General features: G+C 38.4%; 1 protein-coding gene across 2 annotated transcripts in view; it reads left to right on the top strand.

Annotated features, from left to right (window-relative positions):
* Positions 1 to 664: 664 nt before the first annotated feature.
* Positions 665 to 24,553, top strand: part of LOC127499411 (protein jagged-1b) — a 68,406-nt gene continuing 44,517 nt past the window's right edge. The window contains exons 1-2 of one of the 2 annotated variants that reach the window (XM_051869675.1): positions 665 to 1,218; positions 9,521 to 9,838. In XM_051869675.1, coding sequence (XP_051725635.1) covers positions 1,027 to 1,218; positions 9,521 to 9,838 — 510 coding nt within the window. In that variant the 5' untranslated portion in view covers positions 665 to 1,026. The remainder of the gene's footprint in view (positions 1,219 to 9,520; positions 9,839 to 24,553) is intronic. The other variant, XM_051869674.1, reaches the window with a different exon arrangement.

Here is a 24,553-nt window from a genome sequence, read left to right as displayed (position 1 = left end):
TAGTGCTATTATTTTTAAATGTAATATTTATTGTAATTAATGGGGTTATTATTTAATATTTCCATGAATTAGATGTACATTTTAGAGGTATTTGCTTTCATTAAAACCTATAGGTTAGTTGAGTGAAATCATTAAATTTGCATTCATAGTGTTGCTATTATGACATACCTTCAATTAAAATATGGGCAATTAAATATGCAAATATTCATATGCCTGTATATAAGCCAAATTATAATTTTACCTTTCAGATTAATTGCTGCTTTGTCTGTCATTGGTTATTCAATTATTATCAACTAAATTGTCAAAATAAAATTTTAAATACAATAGTTTATTAGGTATTTTACGTTAATGATGCTCTAAAAAATATATAAATATTAATAACAATTAAATCAAAAGTAATTTATGCATTATTCCTCCATCCTACCCTAAAACTTATTTGATTACCACAATAAATTCAGGCATTTTAATTTTAAATGTCCCTGTCTTATATTAGTGTTAAAAGTTGTGGAAGTAAAGCAGCACTCTTGACATTGCATTACAATAATTTTAGACAATTTTTCTGAACTAATTCGGTATGTAACAGACAAATATGGGGATAATATGTATAAGTTCGAGGCAGGTGACCGATATTCCCATGCGAGGACACACCCTCTACTGGCAACTTTAACCGCTAGTGCTTCACACGGTGATGCGCAGTCTCGCTCTCTGCAAGGACATCGGAACAGACTATCCGGTTGACGTGAGGGTAAAGAGCTGCTTTCAGTGACTGGGAAAGTAAATGGGATGAAATGTCAAGTCAGTAGGCCAGCAGGTCGAACATTCAAAGCTTCTTAACTGCAGCAGGTGGAAGGAGGAAGAGCTCGAGGAGAAGGAGGAGGCATCCTGGACTCCGCGCGGAGAGTAGAAGGACCTTAGTGGTCTTATCATTTACCTGTGCATCATTTGCCACCTTTGTTTTGTTCGTTTTCACGCTGTCTTCATAATGGACAAGTAGACAGTGTAAAGAGAGCGTCACCAAACAGGGAAATGCTGTTCCGTACGCACAGACCAAGTGCGCAAATGTCTGCTATGAGAATGGATAGAGACCGAAAGAGTTGGCACTCATGGGAGAGGTCGAGTACGGACAGAAGGAGTGCTGTTAGGGCGATGATAAGGGATGTAGCGCGCGGGCAGCACTGGACCGTGATTTTCCTGCTCGCACTCGCGCTGCAGCCGCAGGTAAGCCGCCGATTACGCGCTATTTTCAGCCGCCGTTTAACCTGCTTTGACTTTTTTTCCACGTTTTTTTCTCTCTCCACAGAGCTTCAGTGCAGTGTTGGTCTTACTTTAGAGGCGTTTACAAGAGATTCACGCCGGTTATTAAGTGACTTTCAGGGAGCTCAACTTTTTAAAACAGTTTCTGTCAGTCATTTTCTGGGCGCAGTCGGTTAAGGTTCATCTCGCGTAGCCGCTGTCTAGCACAAATCGCTAACTACCTTAAAAACGTTTTAAACAAAACACTAACGATTTTTGTGATACATTTGCGTTGTGTGAACCCATAATAACGTGATAAATAATGACAGTAATTATTATTATTATTATTATTATTTTATTTATTTTTTGTCGATGTAGCGTCCGATACACTCAGGCGATCGCTTAGCTGTTGCTATGGTTACCTCATCAAGCAAAGGCGATTTTTGGCACATTTAGCGATTTCTGACTAAACTTTGGTGATTGTTAAAATTATATTAAAAGCGAATACATACTTTAAACACATCAAGCCTCTTTCTTTACCGAAACTTGGGAGGTTTAACCCTGAATTAGGGGTGTTGAACCCCTCATAATTCCGTTTTGCACCTAATGTTGTGCTATTACCGTCTGCAGCCACCTGTTGTTCCATCTTTCTTTGTTGTTCACTGCACTTGTCGATCTTTTGGGCGTGTTTTCTCATTGTTCATGCAGATATTTCATTCTCATGCTCAGTTATGGTTCGATATATCTGACGCACACGGGAATTTGTTATTGTAAAGCTTTTTCTTTAATACCATTGACTCTGTAACTAGAGAAATTAAAAACAAGGCTCAGCATATTTATGAGTGAAATGTACCTTGGTGCACTGGCTTATTTGTACAAGAAAGCATCATTTTGCTCCAGTATAAATGAGGACATTGCAGTGTTTTTCTGTTTAGAGCGAGGCTTATTGTTAATTTCATTATGTTTACATCAGGCAGTAAAGTAGCGGCTAGAGATTTTTATAAAGAGAAATGGGTCTCTTTGTGGGCATGTGATTTTGCTTTTGTTTGCATTCCCAGAAAACATTCAGTGACTCTAATTATGCTGATCCATTTGTACCACCCAAATGGCTTAGCTGTATTTAGAGAACACATATCATCACTTTTTCAAAATATGAATCTCTCTTATGTTTTGAAAAAAAGAAGCCTACACTGTTTAAAATGAATTAGCATCAAAGCCGTAACCATGTCTTAAACATTCGGGGTGGGGGGTGATTGGTCTTTTTATTTAAAGAAATTAAATAAAGGATTAAAAGAAATAAGAATGGTAAAAGAAGTTCTAGGTCTAATTCAATAATTAAAGGTGCAATATGTAAGATTTTTGCAGTAAAATATCCAAAAACCACTAGGCCAGTGTTATATATTTTGTTCACTTGAGTACTTACAATATCCCAAATGTTTCCAACTATTTGTAAATCGTGAGAAAATTGCAGTTTTAACCAAGGCTCCGGGACGTGTAAGGAGTCGCCTGCTGATTGTGTCATACCCGCATTACCCTCGGTTTCTGGTTTTATTTTGTAGAAACCATGGAAACACCAAAGACGCTTTAAAATGTACATGTTTTAATAGACAAGGGAACAACTGTTTGGTTACATTTATAGACAGAAATCTAATTGTTGTTATATAGCTCATCACATTTAGTCTTATTGTTTAAATCTAATTTTCTTGATTTTTTGCGAGTACCATGCTTTACCAGAGAAAAACATTATTTTGTAAAGTAGCTAACAGAGCATAATCAGATGCAGCTTTATTTTTAGTAACAGTAATACAGAATTTTCTCCATCATACAATACGTTTTAAAATTAATTGTATGCCATTTATCAACACAAGCCATCCAGCAATTATTATTATGATATTCTAAAATTGATCTAGTTTACTGCAGTGTGCAACAAGTGTCTCACAGCAGCCGCCGAGCGAACACACAGAGTAATGTTATAGCATCATTTTCAACACACTCAAATGTATCTAATATGATAAACAGAGCTGCGTTACCTCATACTCATGACCGGAAAAGCGGAAGCGGCGCTGGTGACTGTGGCACAATAAAAGTTCTGCTGCTCGTGAGGCGTGTGTTGCGCAATCGCTCCAGCGGCCTCGTTCAGCTCCCACAACACTCGGTCCTGCTCTGTTTCATACTACAGTAACGTTAATAATCGCATCCATGAATATGATTTCTTTCTGAGTCCTATCCTGATGATTTCATCGGCTGTGATGTGAAGACCACATGTCCCAAGACTCCGCGCTCAGACTTGGCATCATCAACCTACGCCTTTGTTTTGAATAGGCCTCTAGCGACCTCTAGCGGACAGAAAATTTTACATATTGCACCTTTAATGTGGTTCAGATAACATAATATTTTGAGTTTCTGTTGATTAAACCATAACTCAAATTTTTAATTTCAATGAACTTTAAGTTAAACCAACAATTCTTTTTTACAGTGTAGATGTAAATTAATCCATTTAAACTCTTTGCAAACTATATTTTATTTAAAGATATGCACACATTCACTCTTATTTGTGTCTAATATGTCAAAAACGTTTCTTGTCTCATCACATTCAGTTATGAATGACATGGATTATGTAAATGATAGCATATTTTCAATTCAAAATGGCGAAATGCCATTAAAAAGTTGAGTTCACATCACTGTATATTACTGTGGGTCGTTAAACACATCTACCACGAAATATTAAATGTTTAGCTACTTACATCTTACCACACACTCTTTCATTGTAAAAACGAAAGCGTTGCATTGGAATTCGCACTCAATAAGCCCCGCCTTCTTTGATCCGATTGGCCATAATTTTGACATTGACGAGCGCTGTTAGACCGTTGAGGCAGCCTAAAAGTGTTAAACTGTTTGTTGAGCAGTGCGTAATGCAGAGCAGCCGAGCAGCATTACGAATATCAAATACTAGGACAATTTGGCCCCGTCAATGACTATTGTGGTTACGGCCCTGATAAGCATTAAAACCAAGCTAGATAATTTCTGAATCTACTCCCAATGCTACAAATCCCACCGCAGCCTATTATTCCAGGCTGTGAGGTCTCCGCTGAGGTGTTGGTCTGTGGCGGAGATGACACCTCACCTGCTGTGGAGGGCAGATCCTGCGTATGAGAACCCTTTGAGCTCAGCAACGGCATGTGTGTTCTGGTGGGTGAACATACCTGTCCTGACACTGAGGGCGTGTGAAAAACGCTAATATTTTGGTTGTGCAGTTTTTGCAATATGAGCTTTGGTTTTTGAATGCTTTGATGGTTCTTGGATAATCTAAAGCCTCTTTTCACACAGTATTTTGGAGAATAGGCTATATATCAGCAAGTTCTACAGAGCAAAGAAGGTAGATGAGAAGGGAAAGCAATCAACGGCTTTGTATTGTTGGTTGGGCTATAAATAACAGGGCTCAACAATAAGGATGGCCTTGTGGCCTGAGGCCAGTTGACGGAAATGTCACTTGACCTATCCAGGCCAGTACTGCGCTTTCATGACATCTTATGTTCATCAATCATGAATAAGTGCTCTTATGCCTTGCAAACATTTGGAACATGTGGATTTTATCTATTTGAAATTTGACCTTTTGATTTCTGCAAATTTAAATGTGTTTACCTTAGATAATGTAACCTATATATAGTAGGGTTACATTAGTTATAGCTGGCTAACAGAGATGAGGATTTGTCGAAATTGCAGGAATGACTTGTGATAGTAAAAAGTATATACACTACACTACTGTTCAAAAGTTTGGGGTCGGTAAACATTTCGAATATTTTTGAAAGAAGTCTCCTATGCTCACCTATAGCCTAGTATTGTGAAATGTCTTTACAGTTTAAAATAACTCTTTTCGATTTTAATATATTAAAAATGTATTCCTGTGATGACAAAGATTAATTTTCAGTAGCCATTATTACTCCAGTTTGTCACATGATTTTTCAGAAATCATCATAATATGCTGATTTGGTGCTCAGAACCAATTTTTTTGTTTTTTTGTATTATCAATGTTGTGCTGCTTAATATGGAAAACGTGATATTTCATTTTTTCAGGATTCTTTGATGAATAAAAAGTGCAAAAGAACAACATTTTTGTAACATTATAAATCTTTAATGAAACTTTTGAAAAATTGTGTGTCCTTGCTGAATAAAAGTATTAATTTTGTTTAAAAAAAACCTCAAAATTCTGAATGGTAGTGTATATTAAGAATATTATAAGTCGTCTCTTGCACCTCATGCCATTGTTTCCTGAAAAAGTGTGTTAATGAATGAATTATAAATTGTAACTTTTTTTTTTTTGTAAAACGAAAAAGAAAATTGTAATGTTGCAATGAAAAAACGCATATATAAATATGTTGCTAACTTGCAAATGTTGCCATTTATTGTATTTGTTACCAGTTAAAGGCACAGTATGTAAGATTTTTAGATTAAAATATCCAGAAACCACTAGAACAATGTTAGGCCTATATATTTTGTTGACCTGTGTGCTTATATTATCCCAAACGTTTCCAACAATGTTTAAATCATATCATATGTCATATCCGCGTTACCTACAATTTCCAGTTTTACTTCCGTAGAAACCATGGAAACACCAAATATATTATGCGTTGTATTAGACAGGTGAGCAACTGTTTGAATACATTCATCAACAGAAAACTAATCATTGTTATATAGCACAACACGGTTAGTCTTATTGTTTGAATCGCTTGTTTTCTTGATTTACCGTGAGTACCATGTTTTTACCATGCCTCAGAGACAACACTATTTTGGCAAGTGGCTAACATAGCAAAATCAGAGAAAGTTTTCTCCATCTTACAATATATTTTAAAATTAATTTCATGTCATTTAGCAACATCCAGTCATCCAGTTTTTATTAATATGATATTCTAATATCGATCTAGATTACTGCAAAGTACAACAAGTGTCTCATTCCAGCCACCGAGTGAACGCACAGAGTAACGTTATAACATGACTTTCAACACACTCAAACATATTTAGTATGATTGTTTTAACCATGTAAAACAGCACTGAGTTACCCCACATACACAACGAAAAGAGCGGAAGCAGCCGACTGCAGCATAAGCATAATAAAAGCTCCACTGGACTCAAGATCGGCGTGTATCGCACGTGTCTATCATTAGCATTCACTCCAGCGGCCTCGTTCCGCTCCCACGGCTCTCGGCCCACCCCTGCTTCATACCACAGTAACATTAATAAAACTTTTAATACATTCGCTCATTCAGATTGATTTTTGACCAAGTCCGTTGGATTCCTTTCCATCGGCTATGGAGCTGAAGACGACAACTCCTATGCCTTTGTTTTGAATAAGTGACCTCTAGTGGTGAAAATTACCTTTAAAGTAATATAAAGAACTATAAGTTATTAGCAGTTGGAGGATAGCCATTTACATCCTTTCATGGATTATGGGAAGTATTAAAAAGTGAAATCAAGAATGATTCCTGGTTAAACGACTAAATCAGAAATGGAGAATAAAATTATCTTTTGTACTATTAGACACTGATAATACAGTAACAGCTGGGCAATCCCAGTCTTTCAAACGTAGTTGTCCTCTCAGAAATGGGCAGTATTCTTTTCATTTTGAATAGCAGCATGTCTTTGTCTCTGATGTTGGACAGCAGGAGTTCAGCATTTTAATTTCTCAGTAATGAGCCCTGTGATGCAGCTCCGCAAGAGAGACTGCTGAAATACAGGTATGCTGGGAATGACCCTGGCAGAGGATAGAGGGAAAGGAAGAAAGAGAGATGGAGAGTGATGGCCGGTGGTCTATCTGCTGAGTGTTTGATGTGTCCATGTTTTAGGAGCAGGAATGGGACAACATGCCATGATGGAACAATGGGAAGACAGTACAGCCATTCAGCGGTCCTGCTCAAACGTAGGGTCATGGGGAGAGGACAGGCACCACTGAGTCTTACTGTCTGACCCGGCATGGAATGTCATATTCACAGGGGAATCAGTGTGTGTGTTTGTTTGTGTGGGAAAGAGTGTGTGATGCTTCTGGTTTTTTCTTGTATTTGCATATGGCAAAGACATCATCTAAAATATCTACTCTATATAATAGCTAATGAAGCCAGGGTCTAAAATGCCTGTTCAAGACTTTCTTCTGCTCCTCTGCAGTGTGTGTGTGTGTGTGTGTGTGTGTGTGTGTGCGTCCTCTCCTCCTTATGACAAAAAGACTGAATAAAGGAAGACAGGAAAGTCTGAATTTAATAATGAGAAAAGGAGAGATCTGTTCCCAGGTGAAAAAGAAGAGAAAAGCGGTCGGAGAGGGCAAGGTAGTAGCTGCGAACGTTTTTTTCCCCCTGGGGAGAGATGAAGAGAAAAGAAAGAAGGGGTATTGATAAAAGAATGGAAGAAAGAGGGCAAGGGGTTGAAGAGTAGGAAGTAACTAACACAAGGGAGTAAGGAGAGAAAGCATGAGAGAGCGGCGAGACATGAGGAGGTAAATAACCTGAGGGGAGAAGACGGAGATAATGAAGTTAAGTGAGCATGTAGATGAAGAGGGTGATTACAGTGAAGAAGAGGACTGTTGCTGTTCGTTTACACACAGGGGATTTGAACCATTGTTATCTGTCTGTATCTGCCTTCAGATACAAAGACTACTAGAGTCATTATCTGTCTGGATGAATGGGGTCTCATGAGGATTGTGTTTGTGTTGTTTGAAGGTTGTTGGATGTAAAGGAAACATCGTCGTATTCTGTATGAATACATCTGTAAAAAAAACAGATTTGAAAGTCATGTTTTGTTTTGAATTCACATATTTTATTTATTCCAAACCAGGAGGGTTTGTCTGTGTTCATGCAACCACAGTATTTTTGTTTTGTTTTGTGGTAATGCAGTTGAGTGCTTTTCAATCTCCTGTCTTAAAGGGATAGTTCACCCAAAAATAAATCATAATTTTCACACCCTCTGTTGTTCTAAGTTCAATCAGAATGCTCTAGATGCTCTTCTCTATATCATAAGTTTTCATGGTATGGAAAAGAGCATCCAGGACATTGGGTCTCAATGCCAGCAGCTATCACCCTGTAGACCAAGACTGGTTGCCCACTAAAGCTAAGCAGTGTTGAGCCTGGTCAGTACCTGGATGGGAGACGTGCTGGGAAAACAAGGTCGCTGCTGGAAGAGGTGTTAGTCCTTCGGATGAGATGTTAAACCGAGTTCCTGACTCTCTGTGGTCATTAAAAATCCCAGGATGTCCTTCGAAAAAGAGTAGGGGTGTAACCCTGGCATCCTGACCAAATTTACCCATTGGCCTCTGTCGATCAGCATGGCCTCCTAATCATCCCCATCTCCTCACTTCTAACTATTCCTATCCCAACCTGGGATGGGGGAATACTCTGGGTTTAGGCCAAATTCTGAGCTCGGAGCACGCCAAATACGCATAACCTTTACTCTATTTAATTATATGCAAGTGTGAACTTATGAATATATTTTTCTACAACAGCTTGTTCCATGCGTCATACATCATTACTCCATTTCTGCATTATTGCACATGCGTGGAACATTCCAGTTTGGGTTTTCAATCCGATCAAGTGTTCACATGACCTATTGAACGAATGGTTACATGTGACTTTTTTATTCCGACTGTGCTACTAGTCCGATTACAAGCGGATCATTGGGGTTCATGTAAACGCAGTTAGTGTTGATGAAGTGAATCGAAAACATTGTCGTTCACAATGTAGTTCACAGCGTTTGTGTGAACTATGCCGTTTAGTCAGTGGTTCTCAACCAGGGGCCACTAAAGAGCCTCAACGAACTTCGGTTGAAATGTGTGTTCCCCTCGGTTGAAATCGTGGTCTGGGGGTTTTTGAGTTTCATTTTTATTACAACAGAAGTACCAGAGATACATATCAGCTTAGGTAGGAGAGTTTTTGAATATTGTCTAAAACAAAAGGAAGTTTTTGAAGGCTTTGGAGGTTCAGAACCACTGGTTTAAGTACTTCCTTTTTCTGCTAACAATCAATATACTTGTAATTTACATTATAAAGAAAAATTATATATTTTTGCACTGAGATTCTCACCTGCATACAAAGAAAGAAGACTAGCCAACATCCATATGTGATAAATCTGTTTTCAGAAAGCCAATAACTGTGGAGAATATGAACAAGTATCATGAGAGAATTTAAATTCTAAACATCTTTGGAGGCTGAAAGTGATGCTTCTCATATTAATGACTTCATGCACTCTGTCACTTCAGATTTCCTGTTTATTTTCCATTTTTTAACCTTGCTGTTTTGAACTCCCATAGGTTGTGTGTGCGGTGGGCATGTTTGAGGTGGAGATTCGACAGTGGCTGAACCCTCAGGGCTTTCTACAGAGTGGTCAGTGCTGTGACCCCCAGGTCAGCGGGGGGCAGCGCTGCTCATCAGGTGATCAGTGTGATACCTTCTTCAAGGCCTGTCTGAAGGAGTACCAGACTCGGGTTTCACCAACCGGCACCTGTACATACGGCACTGGCAGCACACCTGTCCTGGGTGGCAACTCCCACACCTTACATCACCATGGAAATGAGGGAAGCAACAGCAGAATTGGACGAATTGTTATCCCATTTAAATATACATGGCCAGTGAGTACAACTAATTTATCAGTTCAGCAAACACAGCAAATATTATGTTTTATAGAAGCCAAGTATTGCTGAAGACACTTGGAGGATGTACAGGTTTTTCTGATCTTTTATATAGACAGTTTAGCGTGTTTGAACATATCAGGGGGATGTTTTTCTAAAGGGCAGCTGTCATGTCACCATTAAACTGTCTCAGTTACCAAGACATCACCTCTGCTCCCCTAATCATGTCAGTTCTTGAAGGTAAACAGTGTAATTTACGAAGATGAAAAAAAAAAAATGACAAAAAAAAAAAAAAAAAAAATTTGCCATTGGTTGAAAAATACATAGTACCGCCCCCAAAACTCACTCCATTGGTTGAGCCAATGTTTTCTTTTTTGTAAATATGCTGATAATGGGGGAAAAAACAACAACATTTAGGGGTTTCAAAATAAAGGTTATACAAATGTTGCTCATGACGCTTATGGCAACTTTGAAATCAACCCATTAATATCTTATTCAGTGTTGTCTCTGTATGTTAAAAGGATATCATTCTGTCCTTGTTGTTACTCATCCTAATGTCATTTCGAACCCACAAGACCTTTGTTCATCTTTGAAAATCAAATGAAGATTTTTTAATGAAACTTAAGAGATTTAGGTCCCTCTATTGAAAGTCAAGTCAAGTCAAGTCACCTTTATTTATATAGCGCTTTTTACAATGCAGATTGTGTCAAAGCAGCTTTACAGTGATAACTGGTATATAATTTTTGGCTGCACAGCAGCTCTTAAAGAAAATGGTGTCATTGTCCAGCTTAACCAAAGTCCATTATACCAAAACTTTGACACTTAAAAAAGTAAATTAAACTGCTTGATTCATATGGATTTCTTTTACAATCTTTATGAAAAACAAAGTTCTGTGATGAAACTCTAGATGGCGCAGGCTGATAGGCCCTTAACACAATCTGCTTGCAATCACATCATTCTCTGTAAGGTACAGCTGATTGGTTCCTGCTGTATCAGTAGCCAACAAGCTCGCTGCTCAACTTTCAAATTCTTGGTCAGCGTCTGCTGTAGCAGTGTGTAGCACACTTTCAGAAACCCTCCACCTTCCCCAGCTCCACCTGAAGAGCAGCAGCATGTTTTGCTTGCTCACAGCAGCGTGTCGTGTATGTATTGGCAGGGGCAAGTCCCATACATGCTCTGCAGCAGAAGCAGCAATAACCAACAGCAGCAGCAGTAACAGCAGCAGCAATAACAGCAGCAGCAGCAATAACCAACAGCAGCAGCAGCAGCAGCAATAACCAACAGCAGCAACAGCAGCAGCAATAACCAACAGCAGCAGCAATAACAGCAGCAGCAATAACCAACAGCAGCAGCAGCAGCAGCAATAACCAACAGCAGCAGCAATAACAGCAGCAGCAATAACCAACAGCAGCAGCAGCAGCAGCAGCAATAACCAACAGCAGCAGCAGTAACAGCAGCAGCAATAGCAGCAGCAGTAACAGCAGCAGCAATAACAGCAGCAGCAGCAGCAGCAATAACCAACAGCAGCAGTAACAGCAGCAGCAATACCCAACAGCAGCAGCAGCAGCAATAACCAACAGCAGCAGCAGCAGCAGCAATAACCAACAGCAGCAGCAGCAGCAATAACCAACAGCAGCAATAACAGCAGCAGCAGCAGCAGCAATAACCAACAGCAGCAGCAATAACCAGCAGCAGCAGCAGTAACAGCAGCAGCAATAACCAACAGCAGCAGCAGTAACAGCAGCAGCAATAACCAACAGCAGCAGCAATAGCAGCAACAATAACCAACAGCAGCAGTAACAGCAGCAGCAATAACAGCAGCAGCAATAACCAACAGCAGCAGCAGCAGCAGCAATAACAGCAACAGCAATAACCAACAGCAGCAGCAGCAGCAATAACAGCAGCAGCAGCAATAACCAACAGCAGCAGCAATAACAGCAGCAGCAATAACCAACAGCCGAACTAGCAATAGCAGCAGCAGCAGCAATAAACAACAGTTTTTTGTTTTGGTGTAACAGACTTTCAAAGTAGGGACAGACATCTTTCAGATTTCATTAAAAGTATCTTCATTTGTGTTTTCGAAGATAAAAGTCTTCTGGGTTTGGAATGACATGAGGGTAGGTAAATGATGACAGAAGTTTCATTTTTGGGTGAACTAACCCTTTGAGAAAAAACTTTTTCAAAGTAGAAGCACTAGAAGTGTTGCATAGAAGCATTTGTTTGCCTTTATCTTATCCACTTACAGCAAATTTGGATTACATCCTTAAAGTGGTTTCATTGACGCTATATAAGCTGGTCTGCTGTTTCATTAACTTGCTGATAGGGAAGTTTTCATTTAACCTTGATCTGACCTCAGTGGCATGACGCTGAGCATATGGAGGTACTAATGTTGGCTGGCAAGATCGTAGACGTGCTGTGCCAGGGATCTTTACTGACCCGTGAGTTCTGCGGTCAGTGTTTGGCTTCCTCCAGCCTTAGTCTTTAAACTGATTACGCACTTATTGATTAGAGCGGATAGATAGAGTGTGTGTGAGAGAAAGAGAGAAAAAGATGAGGGCGAAAGATTGCAGCACTACTTTTCCTTTTAATTTTATGTATTGGTGTAGTAGTGGCTGGAGATAAGAGTGTCTTTGTAACATAATGTGTATTGTTCTGGTCCTATAATTTGATAACACAGCTGATATTTCATATAACGGCACTCGGACGTTTCAGTGTCTCGCCGCTTGTCTGTGTTCACCACATACTGATCCATACCAACATTGTAACCAAAGCATTTTCATTGATTGAGCAAAAATAAACAACGTATTTGGTCATATTTTGTCTGAGTTCATTACTCAATATTACAGTCTTATTTATTGAGCTGTCACAAAAGCAATCTTGCTGCCAATGAAAATAGTTTGGTTACTATGTCGTGAACCACAGAATTGGTTTTCGATTGGTTAAGTCAAACCTGAAGATAATAATTTACAGCTTGTTTATTTCTCCACTCTTTATTTATTTGTGTTTATTTCCTCTGTGGTCATTGTCTTGACTAGAAAATTTGTCTTTCTTACTCTCTAGTGTCTCATCATTTCCTGGCTCTTTCTTATGTGAAACATGTTTATTCTCTCTTATTTTCCAGACGTATTGACATCATCACTAATTTTTATTGTCTGCAGTATCAGAGGAGACACTATCACTGCAAATAGGCCATTAATCGTTGACTAAAAAAACCCCCAAATCTTTAATTAGACCTCTGTGATTTAACACTGGTGTGTCATTTATGATATAATTTCTCTCAAACTCAAAGAAAACCAAAACATAAAAGAGAGATGCCCAAGGCCCCAAGAAGGAAACCAACTCTTTTGTTTGTCTTGTGGTTGAGATCATGAAAGTCTAGTCACTATGCTAAGTCATCACACATAATGCTAATCTTATGATCAGAATCTGAAGGGAGGGGTTGTGGATATCAAACTCTTCGATGAGTCACAGAAGCCCCCAATAAAAGAAAGATGAGTCTCATGACCCACATCTCTCTCATATAAAACATTACAATATACTCTTGCTGTAATTACTGTTTGCTGTGGTGCTGCATTACAACCAGCTTCAGGCCTCAGAATCCCTTCAAAATAACTTGCCAGCTGTAAGAGACTGATAGGATGGTACAAGTAGGGATTGCTAGTTTTTTGTTCTTTTGTTGTTGTCTGAATGGTGCTGTTCTCTGACTCTTAGCGTCCTGAAATGAACCTCATAATTGGCCGGTGTGGAACGCTCTACATACCAACTATTGTACCAAATCTTTGCATCATATATTTTTGCATTCGGGAGATGCTTATAAGCAACTCACGCTTCAGGTGTAAGTTTTTATCAGTTCTTGCATTCCCAGGAAATCGAACCCATGATTTTCGCATTGCTTCAATGCAACTTCAATTAGAGCTCATCATATAAATAGCCGGAGACTAGACTTGGTTGAGTTCACTCTGGTGTTAGCATGTAGCTAAGCTAATGCAAGCATCAAAAATTTAAAAAGGGTCCTTGATTATGATTTCACTTTTTTAACTTTAGTTAGTGTGTAATGTTGCTGTTTGAGCATAAACAACATCTGCAAAGTTACGACGCTCAAAGTTCAATGCAGAAGGAGATATTTTCTTTTACAGAAATCGCTTTTTAAGGACTACAAGAAACAGCTGGTAGAGACTACAACGAGCTTCTTCCCGGGTTGGTGACATCACAAACCCCCAAATTTACATAAACCCCACCCCCGAGAACACACAACAAAGGGGGTGAGGCCATGTTGGGCTGCTTTAGAGAAGAGGAAGAGTTGTTGTAGTAGAGTGTTGTTGCCATGTCGTCATTTTACGCCGGATTGCTTCACAAACGAGGGTCAATTCAATGCTGGATTTCAACAAAAGATCAACATGACGGCACATGCTAGTCGATGAGTTGAATCAACTCCACAGCAACTACAAAAATTTATCCACTAGAAGCGTCCAGTTTCATTCTAAAAGTTGTAACTTCTTCCTGAGTCTCTCCATCAGTGTCGACTCCGGTTTGAACAATGTAAGGCTGAACACCGTTACTGACAATCCTCATTTTGGCTGCGTGAGATTCTCCAGCTTTGTTGTTGTTGAGCAACAGAAGCGCAAGCTGTTAAAGCTCCGCCCTCTTCTGGAAAGGGGGCCGGGAGCAGCAGCTCATTTGCATTTTAAAGGGACACACAAAAATGGTGTGTTTTTGCTCACACCCAAATAGGGGCAAATTTGACATGATATAATAAATGATCTGTGGGGTATTTTGAGCTGAAACTTCACAGACACATGCTGGAGACACCAGAGACTTATATTACATCTTGTGAAAAGGGGCATTATAGGTCCCCTTTAAGAAATGCACAACTTATTGCAAATGAGAGTCGAAAAATGCAGAGTGTCGGCCAATCGCTTTGAGGTGAACCCAGTGGAACTGGTTTCTTCCATAGAAATACATGTATGGCAATAAGTATACAAATACACAACACACCCAAATAATAATATTGGGTAAAACAGACCATTTTTTATTATGTTAAAGTATTTGTCATCAATAATGTTTTATTAAATGAATTGTAAGTTTATTTATAATCAACTTTTCTCATGGTTCATCCATCATTTTATCACTGAGCAATATGGGATTTCATTCTCTGCAAAGAATGAATGCGATGTTGCCTTAGAATTTAGGAGGTATTTTAGAAGACAGTATTTTGGAACAACCTTTTTGGAATGGTTTGTACTGCACCTTAAAAGGCTCCCATGAGCGGCTCACTAGGTTTTGGAACAAAGCCTCTTTTTGCTTCCTTCAGAATTATTATTATTACCTGGACGTTTTTGGATCTGGTTGACTGCTCATATAGGTGGGGGATATACAGTACTAAAGTAATGAGGGTGAGAAAAGTAATATTATGTTTGTAACTACATTCATTTTGTATGGCAATAATGTTTTCAATAAAGCCGAAGCCAGCTGGAGCTTTGCTGGTGCAGGGGGAAATCATCTGATGCAGGCCAGCTGTCCTGGCTTGGAGGAACAGGTCTGAGACTGAGAGCCTCCTGCAAATGGACTTCTGTGCAGTGGATGGACACTAGGGATGAGCATTTTGTCGATGTGAAATGTTTTGAAGTTTAAAAAGTCACAATTTGCATTTTCACGTAGAGCAGGGTTTGTCAGCTGAACCCTTTAGATGTAAAATATTTACTTTTTAATTTAATATTTCAATAATTTAATACACATTTGTATGTTCATGGGTCTCAGATGTTGTGTCAAATTGATTATTAATAATATTAAATAACAACAACAATAGTAATAATAATAATAATTTATTATTATTTTATTTTAACTTTAAATGTAAAAATTAAAGATAAAATATATTACTGTTGTAATTTAGTTGTAAATTATATTTAATCATTATTATAATATTTTATTAACACTACATGTTACACTACTAATATTTATGTCTTAAAGGGGTCAAATGATGCTATTTTTGTTTATTGGGTGTAATAGAATAGGTTAATATTCTTTAATGTCCAAAAAACACATTATTTTTCACATATTGTAAATTATTGCAGCTCTGCGGAGCCCCACACATGACATGCAAGAAAAAAAATTAAATCGTGAGCACGATTTACTAATTTGTTCCCTCGATTTACTAAATCGTGCGCACGTTTTAGTAAATCGAGGGAACGAAATATAAATCATGCTCACGTTTTAGTAAATCGAGGGAACGAATTAATAAATCGTGCGCACGATACTATTTTTTTCCTGCATGTCATGTCCGGGGCTCCGTACAGCTCCTCTATTCCCAGTCTGTCTGAAACACGCTGATTTCTACAAAGCCACTCCTTTGGAAAAGCTCAGAGCGCTCTGATTGGCCAGCTGACCCAGTGCGCTGTGATTGGCCAAACACCTCAAGCGTGTGTCGGAAATGTAGCGCTCCTTACCATAATCGTGAGCTTCAGCTTCCAAGACTTTATTAAGCAATTGTGAACACAGTTAATAATAATGTCGTCGGTTTTACCGTATCAGTTGGAGCCTGAGTCGGATTCTAAAAATGCAGATGATCAAGCCTATTGATTGACGTTTTTCTCAGAATTGTGAGATTTAAACTCACAATTGCGAGTTATAAAGTCAGAATTGCGTGATATAAACTCGCAATTGTCAGTTATAAAGTCAGAATTGCGAAATATAAACTCACAATTCTATCTTTTTTTTTTTCTCAGAATTGTGAGTGTATATGAGTATACGTCGGGCTGTTTAAAGAGTCACAACTGTGAGTGTGAGAAAATTCTGGAGGAAAAAGGCTGTCTGGATCAGTTTCAGGGCAGGGCTGAAGGTTGAGGGAGAGGGAGTGAATGGATTTCTGTGGGCATCAAGGGGGTGAAAGAACCGTATTATCTGTCCATCTTTGTGTGGTGGTTTAGGGAGGGAGGGCTGGTATCAGAATCCCACAGCCTCAGGTGAGGGGACAAACAGGTGAGCACAGTTATGAGGAAAGGTGAGCCGTTCTCTCTCTGGCTTTCTTCCCTTCTCTTCTCCTCCGCTGGTTTTCTGATCCTCCTGGCCTCTCCGTTCACGCGGTAAGTGTCGGTTCCTGAGTGATGACCCGTACACTGTGTTTCACCGTTTAACTGTGTTGTCATACTGTAACGCATTGTGGCTCCTTCATTGTTTAGTGTTTCCTGATTAATGGAGGCGTGATTGAAGCTGTTGGCCTTCATGTGGTCGCACAGTAAATGAGATCATCACTCTCCCTTTCTTCCGTTGTGACAAGAAAAGACGAGAGGAGGGCGTCTGTGATCTGGATAACTGGATATGGAGAGGAAGTTGATGTGTGTGAACTTTGGGAATCATCGGTTTTTTGTTGATGTCTTCAGCGTCTGAGGTCATTACCTCTATCTAATGCTGCGAACACTGGGTCAGATGAGCTGGGACCGGAGGTGAATTGGAGATCTATAGGTGACTACAGCTCAGATTTTTGAATAATCACCATGCAAGGGTGGGCAGTGTGACCAATTTGTAATCACTGTAATTCATATTTAAAAATATCCATTACAGCACACACACACACACACACACACACACACACAAATTGATTCAGAACAAGATGATAATCACTTCCTTTGATTCGACACATGATGCAAATAATGCATGTGTGCAAAAGGCTGAGCGGTGGTGTCTCAGTCTCCACCCAGCTGGAGTGAAATGATGTGTTACAAGGTTACAAGGTGTATTTTAAACTACTTTATTAAATAACCCTGACCACTTGGCACTAACAGTAGCTTCTGTTAAGTTCCCATGCTTTTCTGCTCTCTTCCTGATTTCTTCCCTCTCTTCATTAAAGTTCCCAGTGAAGCTGCCAGATATCACAAAAAAGCAAAAGAAACCCCTTAAAAATGCAATATAATAAGCAAGCAGACATGGCAAAACTGTACCAGGGGAACAAATATAAACAATATAACTATTATTACCCTTATTTTACAAAAGTAAAAGGCAGGAAATGTAATTTATTATGAATAAAATAGTTCAATATAAAATATTTAGATATTATGAATTGATTGATAAAGTAAAACAATAACATTAGATTGAAAAATAATTCAACAAAACTTTAATTTAATTTTAATTACCAAATCTATGCATATATCAAATCAAAATTCGATCCAAAAATTTTAATTGTGACCCCCAAGAATCGATTTGAATCGAAACGTAAGATTCCAAAAGACTCCCACCCCTAATTTGATTAATAATTTTCTTTTTTTATTTGGGACTTGATGTGCACAAAGCAAAAGATGAGATCATTCATATGGACACACTGAAGCTCGAATCATCATTGCCCATTGGCTAGTAAATGTTTTATTTTACTCGCCAGACTTTTTAAATGGAATGCAAGAACAATGCAAATGAAAAATTCCACATAAATATAAAATATAAAATTCAAACACTATTAAAGTCAAGTAAACAGTCTGTAATAAACTAACAAATCAAACTACAAGCAATAGCAAAAATAAACTTTAAGAGAACAAACAGTAACAGTAGTTAGATACAGATTAGGTAGATTAGGTACAGAAATTAAATAAAGTAATCAAATGTAAAATACCACTGCATAGTCTTCACTTTATAAATTAAGTATAGACGAAATATAAAGTTACAAAAGTTATTCATCAGTCAAGAGCATTGAGTGATCTTTTGCAGTGAGACTTTTGTTGTTTGAATAACATTAAAAACACAGGCAGCAGCAGGAAAATTAGGCTGCTGTCACTTTAAGAGCTAATGCACTGATCCAATATACTGATACTGTTACACATGCGTTTTCTTTCTGGACAGGGCACATGCTTCGGTTGTGCAGTTTGTGCACAGAAAATTTCTGAAATTTGCTATCATATGCGAGTGATTTACTCACATTGTAGAGGGTTAAAAATCACTCTTACAGATGTGAGACATGCCACCTTCATATAAATTCACATTGATATTTTGTGTGCATACATGTACGACATTTTGTCCAAATCTGTTCTCAATTGAGATCAGGCAAGGAGAGCCGTTTTGTGTATCCTTATTTTAAGCTTCTAAAATAGGCAGTTTATTCATTTTCTGTGGCTTTTCAGTTTGTTATAGAGCGCACACTCCAAGAAAAGTCTGTAAAAATGCAGGCCAGTATACTGTGTTAATATGTAGGGATTTTCCACATTGATTTTTCACAGATGTTTTACCCATATTTTGAATTACGCATTTTATTGTATTGTGTTTTAGAGTTGAAGGAAATGTCTGTAAACTTAACGGAAAAGGTAATGGTAATTTTATGCCAGGACATTATCCATTTTCCTACGGTTTATTTTCTCACAGTGCAGTTGGTGTGTGTTTAATTTCCTGCATGTTGCTGAATTTAAGTGAGTGTGATAACCAAGTCCTGAAGGTTATCTGATGAAGATTGGATTTGTACCCTCTGAGATATTTGAAGCCATTTATCACTGTCCTAGCAATACTCTGGGGTCCGTGTTCATGAGCAGTAGTTTTTGGAGCTTGAGGTTGGGTCGTAGTTACTCTACATCATTTCTTGATTGAACATATGTGTGTGAGTGTGTTTTTTTTATTCAAAGTGATTACAGTATTGTTACTGGGCTAACAGTTGTCCTATAGGAAGCCTGAGGTTGCACTCTTTGTTCATTAGTTACCCTCCACCTCATTTATCACCCACCACTGAGATCAAACCTCAGAGCAGATTTGATTAGAGGCCCACGGCCTTTATCAAGTAGGATACTAATTTTAGTTGTATGCCATTTAGCTGACAGTTTTAACCAAACTTTTCTTTTGCTTATTACAGGGAAATTAACCTAGGGTTAAGTTAATGGGTCAAGGACATGACTGAGAGCGCCTTTACACGACAAAGATGTACTAAAAACAGAAAAGTTTTTCTTCTTAGTTTTTTGCGTACAGACTACAACATTGTCAAAGCGATCCCCATTCACACGGATCAACGAAAACGAATAAAAACGCTGTATTCTGCTTCCAGGCCAGTAGTTGGCGATGTCACTTTGTAAAGAAACACTACGCACCTGTAGACTAAACACGTAATATGCATGACGTCATCGTTTTCACAAATTTGTGTTTTTGTAGTTTAAATGGAGACTTTGAAAAACTTGCACTTTGAAACCTGTTTTCAGGCCCCCAAAACACCGTTGTGTAAATGAGTTTTCTGTTTTTAGTTGAAAACAGTGTTTTATAAATGGCCCCTGAATGTCAGGAAAACATGCCTGGGTCAAAATTTCAACATAAAATCAAAAGAAAAGTATAAGAAATTAAATTATAGTTGGTGCCGATAGCCTTGTGGGCAGCGCCAACATATAGCACCGTTGCACGTCGGGCAACCCGAGTTCGAGTCCTGGCTCATGGACCTTTCCCAATCCCGTCCCCCCTCTCTCTCCCACCTTGCTTCCTGTCCACTCTATACTATCCTTTCAAAATAAAGGCAAAAATTGCCAAAAAAAAGAAAAAAAAGAAAGAAAAGAAATTATTTTATATTATGCAAGACAAAGAAGCCACCTTTTATGACATTTCTCACTATGACCATTGACGATTGTCAATAGATATTCATCGTGTTTGGACACATTGATTTTTCAATTTATATATATAGTATATATACAGTATTATCAAAAGTTAGGGGTCAATAAGATTTTTGTAGAAGAAATTAATACTTTTATTAAGCATGGACACATTAAAATGATCAAAAAAGTGAACGTAAAGACATTTATAATGTTACAAAAGTGTTATATTTAAACAAATGCTGTTTTTTAACTTTATATTCATCAAAGAATCCTGAAAACCGCAAAACCTTTTTCAACACTGATAATAATAAATGTTTGTTGAGCAGCAAATCATCATCATATTAGAATGATTTCTGAAGGATCATGTGACACTGAAGTCTGGAGTAATGATGCTGAAAATTCAGCTTTACCACCACAGGATTAAATGGATTTTTTAGTATATAAAAATAGAAAAGAGTTATTTTAAATTGTAATAATATTTCACAATATTACTATTTTACTGTATTTTTAATCAAATAAATGGAGCCTTAACCTTCATTTATAACCTACAATCTTTCAGCTTCCAGTCCAGATCTTTAACCATAAAGCTACACCGCCACCAATTTAAATTCTTCCTCCATTTAAACCTGTAATCCTGAGCTTTAACATGATCAATCGAATATACCTGAAGCGGATATGCCTGGTTAAATGGAGTGGACATGTCCAGACATGATCCCTGCCTAGGCTTATGGGTCCCATCCATCAATTAAACACGTGAAAAGCAATTTATCTATGACTCCACGTCAATTCCAATGAGCAAATTCAGAAGATTGAATCTGAATGAAAGAAAATCCACCAATATGTTTCTGTGGAAATGTTTCAGTCGCAGTTCATCATAAGAAAATCTATTAAAATGAATTAGGTTTCCATGTTTTTCCTGAAATAGAGAGAGCATTTTAGAGGCTGTTTCATAGTCGGTACAGTTATTAATATAGCTGTAGTGTGTTTACTTGAGCTAATGTTGCATACTGTTTAAATAGATCACAGTTTACAGACATGCTGATGAAAAAACACACCCATGAGCCGACAAAATTAGACATGGGAAAATATATCGACTGTTTCCTGTAAGTTTCCATCAAAACACTGCTTGTATTTCTGTATGGTGTAATATGATGTATGCACTCTGTTTATTTATGTGTATGTGTGTGTGAGAGAGTATGAGAGAGTGTGTCTCCAGGGTGAGCTGTAAACTGATCCCCTTCTATTATGTCATGTTGTATTTTGGAGAGTTTCAGCACTCAGTTACCTGGACATTCCTGCTGCCTGGGAACCAGGGAAACTCATTTACCACAGAGAGAGAGAGAGAGAGATTCTTCTGTCTTTCTTCCTCTCTGTTGACTACTACGACCACATACCTGTGCAGTCACGCAGATAGTCTAATGTATACTGTGCAATTGTTTCAAGGCCATTGTGTCTCTCTCTCGTGTGCTGCCTTCATCTCCATCTGACTCACAGCATCTGAAAACACCTGTAAAGACTGTTACATACAAACGCGATTTGAATGATCGACATGCTGTGTTAATTACATTAACATTCATTCGCGTATGTGCTGAAGATAAGACCCTAGCCTTGGGACAGGAGAGTTGGGGGACGCTGGGACATTGTTCTCTCATTTGTGTGCAAATTGGATTGAAGAGGGAGTTTGTATAAAAGCAGCTGGTCTTGTTCTCTTCTCACCTTCATAAATGCAGGAGTGAATCCCTTAAATTATCATTTTGTGTGTGTACGGAAAACAGGAGTCACTCCTGAATTGCAGTTGCTAGCACAGTCATAAACATAGTGACATTTTGCCGCCTTGTAGCTATAACCAAGAAAAAAGGATGAAAATGGTAAATTTGTACCTGAATGTTTCACAAGTGAATTTGTTTGTAGAATGTGGTTGTCAATCCACTTTTAAATGATTAGTTTACTTCAGAATTCAAATTTCCTGATAATTTACTCACCCCCATGTCATCCAAGATGTTCATGTCTTTCTTACTTCAGATGAAAAGAAATTAAGGTTTTTGAGGAAAACATTCCAGGATTTTTCTCCATATAGTGGACTTCACTGGGGTTCAATGGGTTGAAGGTCCAAATTGCAGTTTCAGTGCAGCTTCAAAGGACTCTACATGATCCCAGCTGAAGAATGAGCGAAACGATTGATCATTTTCTAAAAAAAAATATATATATATATATATACTTTTTAACCACAAATGCTTGTCTTGCACTGCTTTGCGATGCACCACGCATTACATAATCACGCTGGAAAGGTCACGCGTGAAATAGGCAGAAGTACCACGGTAGGGTGAAAAACTCCATCTCATTTTCTCCTACAACTTCAAAATCGTTCTACATTATTGTTTTACCTTTTATTGTAAGGGTCGTTTGACTCAGTCTTTGCACGTTCACTTTGTAAACACTGGATCTGTACTTCCGCCATATGTTCAATCCGACCTTTCCAACGTGATTACGTAATGGGTGGCACATCGCAGAGCAGTGCAAGACGAGCATTTGTGGTTAAAAAGTATATAATTTTTTTTTTTTTTTTTAAATGACCACTTGTTTCTCTAGATAAGACCCTTATTCGTCGTCTGGGATCGTGTAGAGCTCTTTGAAGCTGCACTGAAACATTTGGACCTTCAACTCATTGGCAACTGTTGAAGTCCACTATATGGAGAAAAATCCTGGAATGTTTTCCTCAAAAACCTTAATTTCTTTTCGACCGAAGAAAGAAAGACATAAACATCTTGGATGACATGGGGGTGAGTAAATTATCAGGAAATTTTAATTCTGAAGTGAACTAATTCTTTAACTTTCTAATTTATCACATTAAGTGGATAAAAACAAGTCAAAAGTTGATGCTTAGAATAATTGGATCATTTAATGCTCTGATCTATTGTTCTAGTTATTCTGCTGTATCTTTTATTTGCTCTTTCACTCTATTCCCTGGCCTCGGGATTTTGTCCTTTTCTAAAAATCACTCATCCATAGCGGTCCACCCACGTTTGTTCTCTCTCTCTTTTCATCTACTCACTCTTGGGTGCTCCCGTGTTAGCTGGACTGTGCTCTCTTGTCTTATCTACTCCAGACCCACAGTTCCTTGTCCTTTATCAGACTGTCTAACACTGAGACAATTACATATTAAAGAGCTGGGACTCAAACACAGGTTTGAGTTTGGTGGAATCACTCTCCATTTACTCTGACTGGCAGGTTACTTTAATTGGCTACTCTCATTAAAACAAAACCTTGTCATTTTTTCTTGTCATTTCATCACTCGTCTCGGTTTATCCTTTTCAACCCCTCCCTCTCTCATTAATTTGAAGTGTTTTCCATTCCTCCCACGGCTCCTGAAATACAGGGTTTGGTGTCCTGTATATTGAACCGGCGCTCTGAGGGCTGTTATTTCCACACTGAATGATGCAGGTCACTGATGTCCTGCAGTTCTGATTGTTAGGAGTGTGACTATTCTTTCTCTCCAGTGGCTGTTTCATTTGTTCCTCGCTGCTTAAGGCTCTTTCAGAGAAATGAGAGTGATGCTGCATGCAGACGGCAACCATGAGCACAATCAGTCACAGCCTGGCAAGAATGTGTACCATGCATGAATATATTTGTAATGTAAACATACTTTGTAAATGCAGCTCCTTCCATTTAAGTTAAAGGGATGAATTTACCAGACTCATTATCGTACACAGTAGCTCTTTTCCAAAACCTAGTGAGCTGCCTATATAGGCAACTGCCTTCTAACAGCCACACTGGTTGACTGTCGGATCAATATGTTACCCCTGTCGCCTGTCGGTGTCTTTTGACATTGGTCAGCACTTGTTTTCATTGATTGAACATGTTCAATTGCTGCAATTGTCGGGCTGTGGAATGTTTGAGAAGTTACTGTAATCTGCCGATTGTCGCCGTTCGTTGCTGTCTGTCAGTGCAGTGCAAAGCTTTGAGACGACATGCATACGGTCATAAATAGAACTCATTCAACCCTTTCTGGAAAAGTCAATTCACTCAGTACAAGACGCTGACTGTTTCAATGGAAATCGTAGCTTTTAGTGGCAGCTGCAGTGATGCAGTGAATTTACCGGTTGGTGATTGGCTCTTTTATTTAAAGGTGTCATGAACTGCATGTTTTATTATTTTATAATGTTTCCTGAGGTGCACT

Source organism: Ctenopharyngodon idella, chromosome 18 (assembly GCF_019924925.1).
Source record: "Ctenopharyngodon idella isolate HZGC_01 chromosome 18, HZGC01, whole genome shotgun sequence".
NCBI lineage: Eukaryota > Metazoa > Chordata > Actinopteri > Cypriniformes > Xenocyprididae > Ctenopharyngodon > Ctenopharyngodon idella.
This window is presented reverse-complemented; position numbering and strand designations above follow the sequence as displayed.